This window comes from Macaca mulatta, chromosome 12, assembly GCF_049350105.2.
Source record: "Macaca mulatta isolate MMU2019108-1 chromosome 12, T2T-MMU8v2.0, whole genome shotgun sequence".
In the NCBI taxonomy this organism is placed as follows: Eukaryota; Metazoa; Chordata; class Mammalia; order Primates; family Cercopithecidae; genus Macaca; species Macaca mulatta.
The window spans coordinates 94,812,361-94,825,386 of record NC_133417.1 but is presented as its reverse complement, the minus strand read 5'-3'; the positions used below and the strand labels follow the sequence as shown (position 1 = coordinate 94,825,386).

Sequence of the window (13,026 nt, the reverse complement as noted above, 5' to 3'; positions counted from 1 at the left end):
AATCAGATTACAGTGTGAGAGAATCAGTAGCGGAGAATAACCCTAAGGCTTCTGGTTTGCTAACTGGAAAAACAGGAATATGACTGTCTGGCAGCATGAATATTAGTGCTCATGAATTTACAGAGGCACTATTCAGCATGGGTATGTGTTTTCTTCCCCTACATACTGGGCTCTGGTACCAAAATGATGACGAGATGGATTTAATCAGGATTTGGTTAGTCAAACAAGTACAATTAAGTGAGAAAGGACCAAGAGAACTGACAAAGTGCCCAAGAGAAGGATGACAATGATGGACCACAAAATTTAAGCAAGGTAAGGAGAGAACCAAGGACACCAGAGGACAAGAAACAATTAAAAAGCAGTAGGAACAATGGGTCACAGGTCCAACAGAGTCTAAGGGTTGTTGAACAGAGTAAGATGGAGAGGCATCAGGTAGTGATTAGAGAAGGAACACATTAACACTAAAATTATGGAGTAAGTGTGGTTTTGGCAATGACAAGGTCTACGGTATGTTTATGCTATGTTTATACACTTTCACATCTTATCTCCTCATTTACATCGTAAGCTCCTTCAGAGTGCAAGCCATCACTTAATCATTCCAAAGCACCTACTCAATACTCTGAGTATAGTTGGTAGGAGGAAGCTACAGTAAGGGAGGATGAATGATGCATTAAAAATTAAGATATGTGAACTGTAGTTCATCCTCTACTATATTCAATGTTTAAGTCATTGGGCAATTCACTAAAACTCTTGGGGTCACACAAAGATAAAAAGTCAGGTGGACGGGATTAAAAACACTATTTGCTAAAAGATTTGAGGCAGGACAAAAAAGATTTTCAGTGGTCTTTTCAGACGTAAAGATCTAAGGATCCTTCTACATCCTCATTTTTTTTTTTTTCAGAGATGCATTTTGAGCTGCTTTCTTACAGTGAATCGAACTGTTTAACAATCAGTGAACTCTGTAATCAAGTGTTTAGAACATGCTTTTTAACCATGGTTTTGACCATTGCGACTTATGGCAGAGTTTATATACAAAGGTTGAAAAGCTAAGTTTGGGCATGTTTCTTCAGAGATGCATTGTGAGCTTATTTATTACAGTGAATTTAATGTTTACCAGTAAACCCTATAATCTAGTTTTTACATCTAAAGCATGATTTTTAACTATTTTAATTTTACCATTGTGACATTGTGAAGTTTACATATACAGGTTGAAAAGCTAAATCTGAGAATGTTTCTTCAGAGATACATTGTGAGAGATGCTTTATTACAGTGAAGTATTTACCAGTAAACTCTGCAACTGAGTGTTTAAAACGTTTTTGATTTTAAATTTATAATTGACATACAATAATTACACATTTATGAGGTACAATGTGATGTTTTAATGCATGTATACATAGTACAATGATCGAATCAGGGCAATTACCCTATCATTTTAAACATTTCTCATTTCTTCATGATGACAACATTCGAAAGCTCTTCTAGATATCTTGAAATACACAATACATTGTTATTTGCTATAGTGTCCCTACGGTGTGACAGAATATAAGAATTTATTCTTCCTGGGCCAGACGCAGTAGCTCATGCCTGTAATCCCAGCACTTTGGGAGGCCAAGGTGGGCGGATCACGAGGTCAGGAGATCGAGACCATCCTGGCTAACATGGTGAAACCCGGTCTCCACTAAAAATACAAAAAATTAGCTAGGCGTGGTGGCGGGCGCCTGTAGTCCCAGCTACTCGGGAGGCTGAGGCAGGAGAATGGTGTAAACCCAGGAGGCGGAGCTTGCAGTGAGCACAGATTGCGCCACTGCACTACAGCCTGGGCGACAGAGCAAGACTCCGTCTCAAAAAAAACCCAAAAAAACAAAAAAACAAACACACACACACACACACACACACACACACACACAAACAAACTTATTCTTCCTAAGTATAACTTTATCCCCATGGACCAACTCCTCTAGCTTTCCTCCTTCTCCTTCCCCTCCCCAGCTTCTGGTAACACCTATTCTGCTCTCTATTTCTATGAAATCAACTTTCTTAGACTCCACATATAAGTGAGATCATGTGGTATTTGTCTCTCTGTGCCTGGCTCATTTCACTTAACATAATGTCCTCCAAGATCATCCATATTGCTGCAAATGATAGGATTTCATTCTGTTTTATGGCTAAATGGCATTCTATTGTATATATAATATATACACACGACATTTTCTTTATCCATTCATCATTTGATGGGCATTTAGGTTGAAAATTAGTATGTCAAAGAGATGTGAATAACCATGTTTATTGCAGAACTTTCTACCTTTTATTATTTTATGATTTCATATATGAACTCAGTAGAACTTCTAAGTAACAGAAATGTGAAATTCCAATTTTCTAAGAAAGAAATGAAGTGCTCAAGATACACATATGTGAACATCCTTAAAAATCAGAGTTTTAGAGTTAAAAAGGGCCTTAGAGATCATGTCATTGACTTTCACTGGCCTAATCTCAAAAAGCTACATTTGTGCAGGATTATCTGGATATTATTGTTTGGAAGAGAAATCTACAGTGTTGGAATACAGAAATGTGTGTTAGGATTAACAATAAGTATATAAAATGTATTTGGTTAGAAGATCAGTAAAGGAACAATTATGTTCTCCTATTTGACTGTTAATAGCAACAAAATACATTAAATTGACAGCTCTCAGAGACTGTCCATCAAGTGTTTCCCCTCAACCGCCCCATCCATGCAGTCTTTATACGATTCCTTATTAGTTCTAAAGAAGATGTATCAGTGACTTAGCTCCCAGGAAGGGCAATGGACTAGAATTGTATATATGAATACAAGTGAAAATATACTCCCTAAATACATAAGAGGTCACCAGGGAATTCAAAAGAATGAATTTTATTAATAAATATTATGAATAAGGTATGAGAGGCCAGAGTGTTTAAAACTAGTGTTTCATACACTTACTATTTTGGCTTTAACACTACCTAATTAATTTAATATTCCATCCTGCACTATGCACTCAGTATTAAGGGGAATATAGATGAATTAGATGTAGCCCTCCCTCCCATAAAAGTCTGTCAAGTAGGAAAGAAAGAATGCAAATCACTGCCAGTGAAGCAAAATGACATAATAGGAATATGTGGAAAACACACTGGGAGCAGTTGAGGAACAATGTCCTATTGAGGAATAATGGAAGACTTCGGAGACTCCTAATACTGCTTACAAACATAAAACTACACTAAAATTTGACTTACATGTCTTTCATCTTTTCTATATTTCACAAAATTTAGGTGAAAAGTAAAAGAATCCTTAACAAAAGAAGAAAATGTGAAAACCATTTAATAAATTTAGTCATCAATTTGTCAGCAAAAAAAAAAAAAAAACAAAAAACCCCAAACCAAACCATATTGATAATTAGCCCCAAGCTAATCTTAAAATATATCTGAAAAGATGTCCGCCTTCTTTAACTAAAAAAGAAACAAAAACAAAACACATCCAAACTTTCCAGATTGGCACTGGAATAATTTCTTCCTAAGGAAGGGGCATTTGAGCCACACTCCTGAATTGGAATCTCTTTCTGATTATACTGACTTCACATTCCTGGCTGGGATTGGGGGAGGGGAGCTGACCCTTAACATTGGTCCAAATGTGGCAAAAGACTTTTCCTTGATCCCAGTAGCACAGGTAAAACAAACCTGGGACATTCAAGATGATCAAGTAAAAGATAGAGAAGGACAAAATGACAAAGGAGATATCATGAGTACAGTGGATATATATTATAGGGCATCACTTATTTATCTTCATCTTATAAACCAAATCTTCAGCCACCACTCACTACCAAATCTCCACAGCCAGTTTTTTGGGTCTCTGTTCCTGGTTAAGGGCCTGCCTCTTCCCAGATTAACTGAATTCAGAGATATTCAACCCTTTGGAGCTGACATCATTCATTCTTCCAGACCTCAAAACAAACAAAGAAACAACAACAAGAACAACACAAACAACACAGAAAACCAACATCTCAATAAGCCTTAATGCTCATGTGATACAGAAGTGGGAACAGGAAGGAACACATTCTTTAATTCATGTCTCTCTTTCATAACAGTTAAAACCGTCTTATATCAATGACATCCAATTCAGCTTTTGCAATACCAGTGGGCCTCTAATTATCAAAACAAAATTCAATCAAAACAATTTTTACAACCACATATATTATTTCTGGAAAAGCAAATATACACACAAATCAGCAATTATAACGTATATAGGAGAAGCCCTTATTTGAAATCACACATTTCACATTATGTTTTGAACTAGTGGTCTATGAAATTAAGCACTGTCATATGAAATAGCTAAGAATACTAAATTGGTTTCAGATACTATCATATTGAGAAAAACTGTTAATTTTGCAAAATAACTACTTTATAAATAAAAATATTTACAGTAGGACCTCACAGGGATTCAGTTATTACAACTAAAGCTGAAAACTGTAGTGCTCATCTAAGGAATGGCTCTAGCAATTCTCCAAATAATATCTACTTTAAATAAACTCACTGAATCCACTTGTAAATTATTTCCCTTTGGCTGTCTCATTATTCACTATGCTTTCAAGGAACATGGTGATGAAAGAAGAAAAATACCTCTCTCTAACATAACCATACTGGCAAGAACATCAACATTATCAGTATTCAAAGAATGTCTTGGCAGGTTAAACCTTCATAAAAAGAAGGAACACTATCTAATCCAAGTTATCAAAATAGCAATAGTACTTCTCGTATTATGTGCAATATGATTGTTTGTTTCTAAAGCAGAAAAAAATAAAGACAACAATATCGCCAGGTTTAAATTTTAAGCTGACAAAGAAATTCTTTACAAAAAAGCACATAAAGAATGATGAAAGTAGGCATGTTTAAAAGAAAAAGGCTAAGAGCAAAATAGGACTCAATGTTCAAAGAGATTTATAGTAACACGCCATTGCTATTTTGGGAGGTTTAACAACATATTTTGACATTTTAAAGGTGCAACAGCACTATTAAGAAATATAAAAATTAAAAAAAATCTACTATGAGAAAAAAGCTTGAACATAAACAGCTTGTTCTAATTCACTCCATGATTTCTCTGTATAATAGCTAATACTTAATTTTACCAAAAGACTTTTGATGATTTTATATTACTTTCACAGTATAATACTCTCAACATACTCTCCAGGATTTGAACTGCATCTGAAATTACTGAAGGCTATAAAGGAACTTGTGTTTGCTAAATATAAGTTCTGATATAGTGTCCTCCAAAAATAATAAAATGTAGTACACTATAAACACTGCTTCCCAATTTCTTTTTTTGTTCTAACAGAAAACTACTCATCATATGAACAGGTTTAATGTAACATGGAATGCAAAAGATTAGAACCATTAAAATATTTTTCAACTTTAAAAAATAATTAAAATAAAATAAAAACAGGATAATGACTAGAGTAGTGCCCTTATAATCACACTAAAAAGTAAAGCTTCCATCAACACTTTATGAATTTGACAAATCCAGTTCAATGTATTTTTTAAGTATTGTATTTCACTCAATTTTGTGATATTCCATTTTTGAAAAACCTGTTAGTCAGAAGAGAGGCTTCAGATACCCATGAAAAGAAAAAAATAAAGGTAGAAACACATATGCTGAGGTTTGCTAATTCACTGTTAAAAAGTACCTTAGATGTCCCACTACAATTGCTCTTAGGTGTTTTTAACAAATGAATAGTTATAATTCACAGATAAGACAAGTGGTACTTTTTATCTACATAGACCTATATAAACTTTTAGTAAAACATTTAAATTGTTTTACTTTTAATCTTGTCAAATAATTTTCATTTCTTCTACTTCTTTAAAAGACTGACCAGGTTATTTGCCTGTATTGGAATCAACGAATGTTGGACTACACTATGTTTAGTTATAATAACTAATTTATCCAGCCTGACTTAGTACGTGGGAAATGATACATCCCTAAGCGTACTGAGAAGTTTCTCTGAAACAAAAAGATTTAATTTTATTCATGTGATAAGAAACAGCCTTATTCGATATATACTTCTTTTTTTTTTCATGAGCAACACAGATAGCAGACATACAACTCCTTATTACCCATACTCTTGACTACCAAGAAATGAAGTGAAACTTTTGGGAAAATACAATGCAAGAAAAGATTCAAGTTAAAAATATATTCCTTTGGTTAAAAATCACTCCCTTAATTGAACAACGAGAACACTTGGACACATGTTGGGGAACATCACACACCAGGGGCTGTCGAGGGGGTAGGGGGAGGGGGGAGGGATAGCATTAGGAGATATTCCTAATGTAAACGACAAGTTAATGGGTGCAGCACACCAACATGGCACATGTATACATATGTAACAAACCTGCACGTTGTGCACATGTACCCTAGACCTTAAAGTATAATAATAAAAATAAAAAATAAAATAAAATCTAAGCAGAAAGCAAAAAAAATAAAAAAGAAAAGAAAAAGAAAAAATCTGTGAGTTTTTTCAGTCAAATTTTAGGAGTAATGGGGTATTTGTTTTTAAAGATCCAAAGTTTTAAAGATGACTGCATAGTTTTAGAGATCAAAACATGAATTATGTACAATGAAATAAAAAAGGAAAAAAAGACATGAAAAAAATCATCCCCTTTATAATATTCATTTGTAATCTAAATTCACAGCATTTCCCATCAGCCCAAAGTAATCTTGTAAATGTCATTTTACTTGTAGTATTACAATGTTTTTTCAGTCCAGTATTTATGGAGGTCACTTGGCTGCAGCAACAAAATATTTTAACTCTAAGAAGAGTGGAGCCTTGTAGCATTAGCTCTTTTAACAATTTTCTTACAAGATTTTTACTTTAGAAACCGACACATGTAGTTTTCTTCAGATACAGTACATCCAAACTTTTTATAGAAACCAACATTTTGTGGTAGACATTCAAAGGTAATCTTGTAACAGTTCAGTTTCTTGCTTAGCAAAGTAAGGGTTGATAATAACAATTAGCCAAGCTGCTTTCCTCTGCATTCATCACTAACCACAACATCTACTCTTCCTCTCTTAGCACAGGAATGGATGAATTTATGTTCTATTATCAGAGTTGCTGTAGCAACAGTCTGTCCTAGAGTCACATCTTCTACAACTGTAACATAATCCCCAGATTTCATAAACTGTTCACGGCTGACAACTCCAGTCTCTGTCAGCTGACCCAATACCTTAAAAAAAACCCTCTAAGTCAGCAGTACAAACAGGCCTCAAAACCAACCCTTCTCCAGGATGTACTGGGGAAATGGCTGGAGAAAATGTAGCTGTATTCTGACTCCGGTCCACTTCTTTGAGTTGACTTGGGTCAAACGTAAGAGTTTCATCAGGTTTCATCTTTCTAGTAAGGTGGGTAGAGGCCCCGCAGTTGATGCTCCTACCGAGGCGAGGCGCATGGGACTCTCCCCCACCAGCGTGCACAGCAATGGATCCGGATCCCGCTTCAGCGCATGCCCCACCTCCTCCTCCACTGCCACGCCACACTCAGCAACCGCGGCCCACATGTGGCCACGCCAACGCCTCCACCCTGCCTCTGCCCTCTCACGCAGGGCCACGAGCAGGCAGGTGGAGGTGGAGACCGAGGCGCCATCCGCCCCGCCCGGAGAGCTAGTGGCGGGGCCCCTGCTTTCCAATTTCTTTTTTTTTTTTTTTTTTTTTTACTGTCAATAATTATTTATTATTATTATACTTTAAGTTGTAGGGTACATGTGCATAACGTGCAGGTTTGTTACATATGTATACTTGTGCCATGTTGGTGTGCTGCACCCATCAACTCATCATTTACATCAGGTATAACTCCCAATGCAATCCCTCCCCCCTCCCCCCTCCCCATGATAGGCCCCTGTATGTGATGTTCCCCTTCCTGAGTCCAAGTGATCTTATTGTTCAATTCCCACCTATGAGTGAGAACATGCGGTGTTTGGTTTTCTGTTCTTGTGATAGTTTGCTAAGAATGATGGTTTCCAGCTGCATCCGTGTCCCTACAAAGGACGCAAACTCATCCTTTTTGATGGCTGCATAGTATTCCATGGTGTATATGTGCCACATTTTCTTAATCCAATCTGTCACTGATGGACATTTGGGTTGATTCCAAGTCTTTGCTATTGTGAATAGTGCTGCAATAAACATACGTGTGCATGTGTCTTTATAGCAGCATAATTTATAATCCTTTGGGTATATACCCAGTAATGGGATGGCTGGGTCATATGGTATTTCTAGTTCTAGATCCTTGAGGAATCGCCATACTGTTTTCCATAATGGTTGAACTAGTTTACAATCCCACCAACAGTGTAAAAGCCTTCCTATTTCTCCACATCCTCTCCAGCACCTGTTGTTTCCTGACTTTTTAATGATCGCCATTCTAACTGGTGTGAGATGGTATCTCATTGTGGTTTTGATTTGCATTTCTCTGATGGCCAGTGATGATGAGCATTTTTTCATGTGTCTGTTGGCTGTATGAATGTCTTCTTTTGAGAAATGTCTGTTCATATCCTTTGCCCACTTTTTATGTTCCAATTTCCACTTTCCAATTTCTAAAGAAAATACCTACATTGATAATCTTACGTTGGTTGGGAAAATGATATAAACTTCTCAAAAAAACTTAGAAGATACATATTTGACTGAAAATAACTCTCATGTCATTTCAAAAATTTCTAATATATTCATTTTCATCACACACGAAATGATAATCTTATTTATTTATTTATTTATTTATTTCGAGACAGAGTCTCTGTCGCCCAGGCTGGAGTGCAGTGGTGCAATCTCGGCTCACTGCAACCTATGCCTCCTAGGTTCAAGCAATTCTCCTGTCTTAGCCTCCTGAGTAGCTGCGATTACAGGCATCTGTCACCACATCCATCTAATTTTTGTACATTTAGTAGAGATGGGGTTTCACCATGTTGGCCAGGCTCGTCTCCAACTTCTGACCTCAAGTGATCCACCTGCCTCGGCCTCCCAAGGTGCTGGGATTACAGGTGTAAGCCACCAGACCCAGCCTTCACTTACTATATTTTCTAACTCAAAAGATTTCTACTCACTTTTCTTTTTTCTTTTCTTTTCTTTCTTTTTTTTTTTTGAGACAGTCTCCCTCTGTAGCCCAGGCTGGAGTGCAGTGGCACGATCTCGGCTCACTGCAACCTCCCCACTTCCCGGGTTCAAGTGATTCTCCTGCCTCAGGCTCCTGAGTAGCTGGGACTACAGGCGCGCACCACCACGCCTGGCTAATTTTTGTATTTTTAGTAGAGACGGGGTTTTACTGTGTTAGCCAGGATGGTCTCGATCTCCTGACCTCGTGATCCACCCACCTCGGCCTCCCAAAGTGCTGGGATTATAGGTGTGAGCCACCGCGCTCAGCCCACTTTTCTTTTACAAATATGTAATTCCTATTTCTCTTTATATTTTACTTTTTTCTGTTTTTCCTTCCTAATTATTATGTTCCTTCTAATGTTGGTCTTTTATTAATTCGGGACAAACTTTTTATTACTAAATATCCTATGGATCCAGAGTCATAGAGTTATTTTTATTAGTAGGATGAGCCTCCATCCATTAACATCCTAAGGAATCATAGCATGGTGGCGCTGGAAGGGATCTCAAGGTATCATTTGGTTGAGCTCTATGCCAACAAGAATAGGTTGCTATTCTTATTTTATTTATTTTAAATGATCAAAGATTTTGATCAAAAACATTCTACCATGGCTTCAATAAAGAATCTTCCTGACAATAGGAAAACTGGATCAAAAAGGGTTCTGACCTAAGCACTATTACTGTAAAATATAAAACAATTCCTTTAGTTGCTCTGAGCTTTAAGTTCCCCCATATAAACAGAGATAATGCCTTCTATCTCACAAAGTTATTGTAACTGTTCTGAAACCTGGGAAAAAAGTATATAAATGTAAAGTAGTATTAAAATAGGAAAAAGGACCAGGCATAGTAGCTCACACACCTGTAATCCCAGCACTTTGGAAGCTGAGGAGGGTGTATTGCTTGAAAGCTCAGAAGTTTGAGACCAACCGGGGCAACATAGGGAGACCCTCCATATCTCTACAAAAAAAAATTAAAAATGAGCCAGGCATGGTGGTACACATGTGTAGCCCCAGCTACTCAGGAGGCTGAGATGGAAGGGATTGCTTGAGCCTGAGGCTGCAGTGAGCTGTGACCATGCCACTGCACTCCAGTCTGGGTGACAGAACGAGCCCCTCTCAATTAAAAAAAGAAAGAAAAAAAAGGAAGAGAACATAGTAGAGTGTAAGCACTCTGAAGGCATGTTAAGTTTCAAATCCCATCTCAATTTACTCAACAGTGAGCAAAGTATTCAACCTATCTGAATTCCATTCAGAGAACAACTGCAAAATTGATATAATCCCTACATCACTTGGTTATTGCTGTGAGGATTACAGAAAATTAATACACCTAGCACAGGTCCTGGCATTGTGTAGGCCCTCAATAAATGTTAATTCCCTATTCCCCATCAGGTTTCCACATTGCTGTGTAGTTCGCTTTCCTGCAGGATACCCATGTGAAATTTCATCAGATAAACAGAATAATTAGAAAATATGCAAACCTTTCTTTCCTTTAAGATTCACAAGCAACAAAATGACTACCTTCTCTTATCAGCCCTGCTTTGAAAAATGGAAAGGAGCTGGAGTTTCCCTTAAACTCAAAAGCTTCTGCACAGCAAAAGAAATCATCAACAGAGTCAACAGACAGCCTGCAGAATAGGAGTAAATATTTGCAAACTATGTATCCAACAAAGATAACATCCAGAAGGTATAAGAAGCTCAAAAAACAAAAACACAAACAAATAATCCCATTAAAAAGTGGGCAAAGGACATGAATTGACATTCCTCAAAAGAAGACAAATGGCCAGCAAGCATATGAAAAAATGCTCAACATCACTAATCACTAGAAAAATGCAAATTTAGCCACAATGAGATTATCATCTTGCCTTAGAATGGCTATGATTAAAAGACGAAAAATAACAGATGTTGGTGAGGATGCAGACAAAAGGGAACCTTTACTCACTGCTGATGGGAATGTAAATTAGCATAACGTCTATGGAAAACAGTACAGAGATTTCTAAAAGAACTACAAATAGAACTACCATTTGACCAAGTAATCTCCCTACTGGGTATCTACCCAAAGGAAATCATTATACCAGAAGGACACCTGTACTTATATGTTTATCACAGCACTATTCACAATAGTAAAGATATAGAATCAACTTAAGTGCTATCAACATATAAATGGATACGGAAAATGTGTATGTATACACAGTGGAATACTATTCAATCATAAAAAAGAATGAAATCACATCTTTTGTAGCAACAAGGATGGAACTGGAAGTCATTATCTTAAGTGAAACTCAGAAAAAGACAAATACAGAAAAAAGACAAAAAACTGCATGTTTTCACTCATAAGTGGAAGCTAAACCACAAGTATGGACATAGTGTGTGGAATGATAGACAATGGAGACTCACAAGAGTGAGACAGGGAGGAGGGTGGATGATGACAAATTATTTAAAAGGTAAAATGTATGTTACTCTAATGATGGATATACTAAAAGCTCTGACTTCGCCACTACGCAACATATCCATGTAACAAAATTATACTTGTATCCTCCCGACACACACACTCTTCCAAAGAATAAACAATGTAGAGGGTGAAAAATGTCACTAAATTGTGAAGTCTTTAAAGGAAAAGAACCAGTCTTACTCATTTTCATATTTTCAGAATCTATCACAGCACCTGATAAAAGGAAGCACTCAAGCCATTTCTTAGATGAAAAACATCTGCTGGTGGAATCCCTGATTTTAGAGATTAAGAAATGAAAGGTTCAATCAGATCATATACATATTAGGCAACCAGTTATAGACACTCTTTATGTAATAAAGATAAAACTAGACAAATGTGGACTAGCATTTTGAAAAAAAGACTCTTCACATGTTGTCTTTGGGCTGCTGTAGCAAAATACCATAAACTAGGTAGCTTATAAGCAATATAAATTTATTTTTCACAATTTGGGAAGCTGAGAAGTCCAAGATCAAGGTACCAGATGACTTGGTGTCTAGTGAGCTCCCACTTTCTGGTTCATAGATGGTGTCTCTGACTATGTAGTGGCCTCCTCACATGGCAGAAGGAAGGCAGCCCTCTGAGGTCTCCTTTATTTTAAGGGCATGAATTTCACTCCTCAAAGGTCCCACTCCCTAATAACATCACACGGTGATTAGGTTTTCAACAAAATTTTGTGAGGGCACACATTTAGTCATAGCCCATATTTAACTGATTTAGAAAGTATACACTGTTCATTTATTTATATCATATACCCAGAAACTTATAAAAATAAAATAATGCTTACCTTGTTATGTACAAAAACAATCCTTAAGTCAGGTTTAAGGATACCATAGCTCATGAGGAGATCTTGGATCTTTTTTATTTCATCTTTACATTTTTTTGCAGTTGAGTAAAACTGCTTTCTTACAGGTAGATTCTTAAATAATCTTAAAGCAGTTACAGTTGTACCTGTTGACAGACAAGAGAAAAGCATTTTAGATTTGGAAGGAACATCACAGATCTTCAAATCTATATACAATTTGTAATTAACCCCTTCTATAACTCAAGGTCTTCTCCAATTCTAGAAACCCAAAGGCTCAACTTTGCAAACTACTCTGATTCCATGCTAGACTCTTCTATTTGTAACAAGACTGACCTATGAAGTATGACCTCCTCTATGTGGTCTAAACAAGCATAATCTTACTTCTATCACCAGATAGAAACACGGGCTTACAAGAATGCAGTATCATATGAAATCTGCTGGTGTGCAAACTACCTGGGAATGGTGCTTATTCTGGACTTTAAAATATAATCTACAGGAGATACAAGATTACACAGTTTATATAATAACCTTATGTCACTGGAAATTCTTACCTGAAATAATGTCTAGTAACCAAGTTAAATTTACCTCATTTTCAACAACATTC

The 13,026-nt window shown here is 36.6% G+C and overlaps 1 protein-coding gene and 1 pseudogene across 15 annotated transcripts in view; both read right to left on the bottom strand.

Moving 5' to 3' along the window:
• Positions 1 to 13,026, bottom strand: part of PMS1 (PMS1 homolog 1, mismatch repair system component) — a 92,007-nt gene that overhangs the window by 46,147 nt on the left and 32,834 nt on the right. For all 15 annotated transcript variants that reach the window (XR_013402080.1, XM_077957307.1, XM_077957314.1 and 12 more), the window contains one exon: positions 12,405 to 12,568. Coding sequence is in view for 14 of the 15 variants with exons in the window: in XM_077957307.1 (XP_077813433.1) it covers positions 12,405 to 12,568 (164 nt within the window). In the remaining variant the exon portion in view is untranslated. The remainder of the gene's footprint in view (positions 1 to 12,404; positions 12,569 to 13,026) is intronic.
• LOC106992663 (glucosamine 6-phosphate N-acetyltransferase pseudogene) lies at positions 6,723 to 7,525 on the bottom strand (annotated as a pseudogene).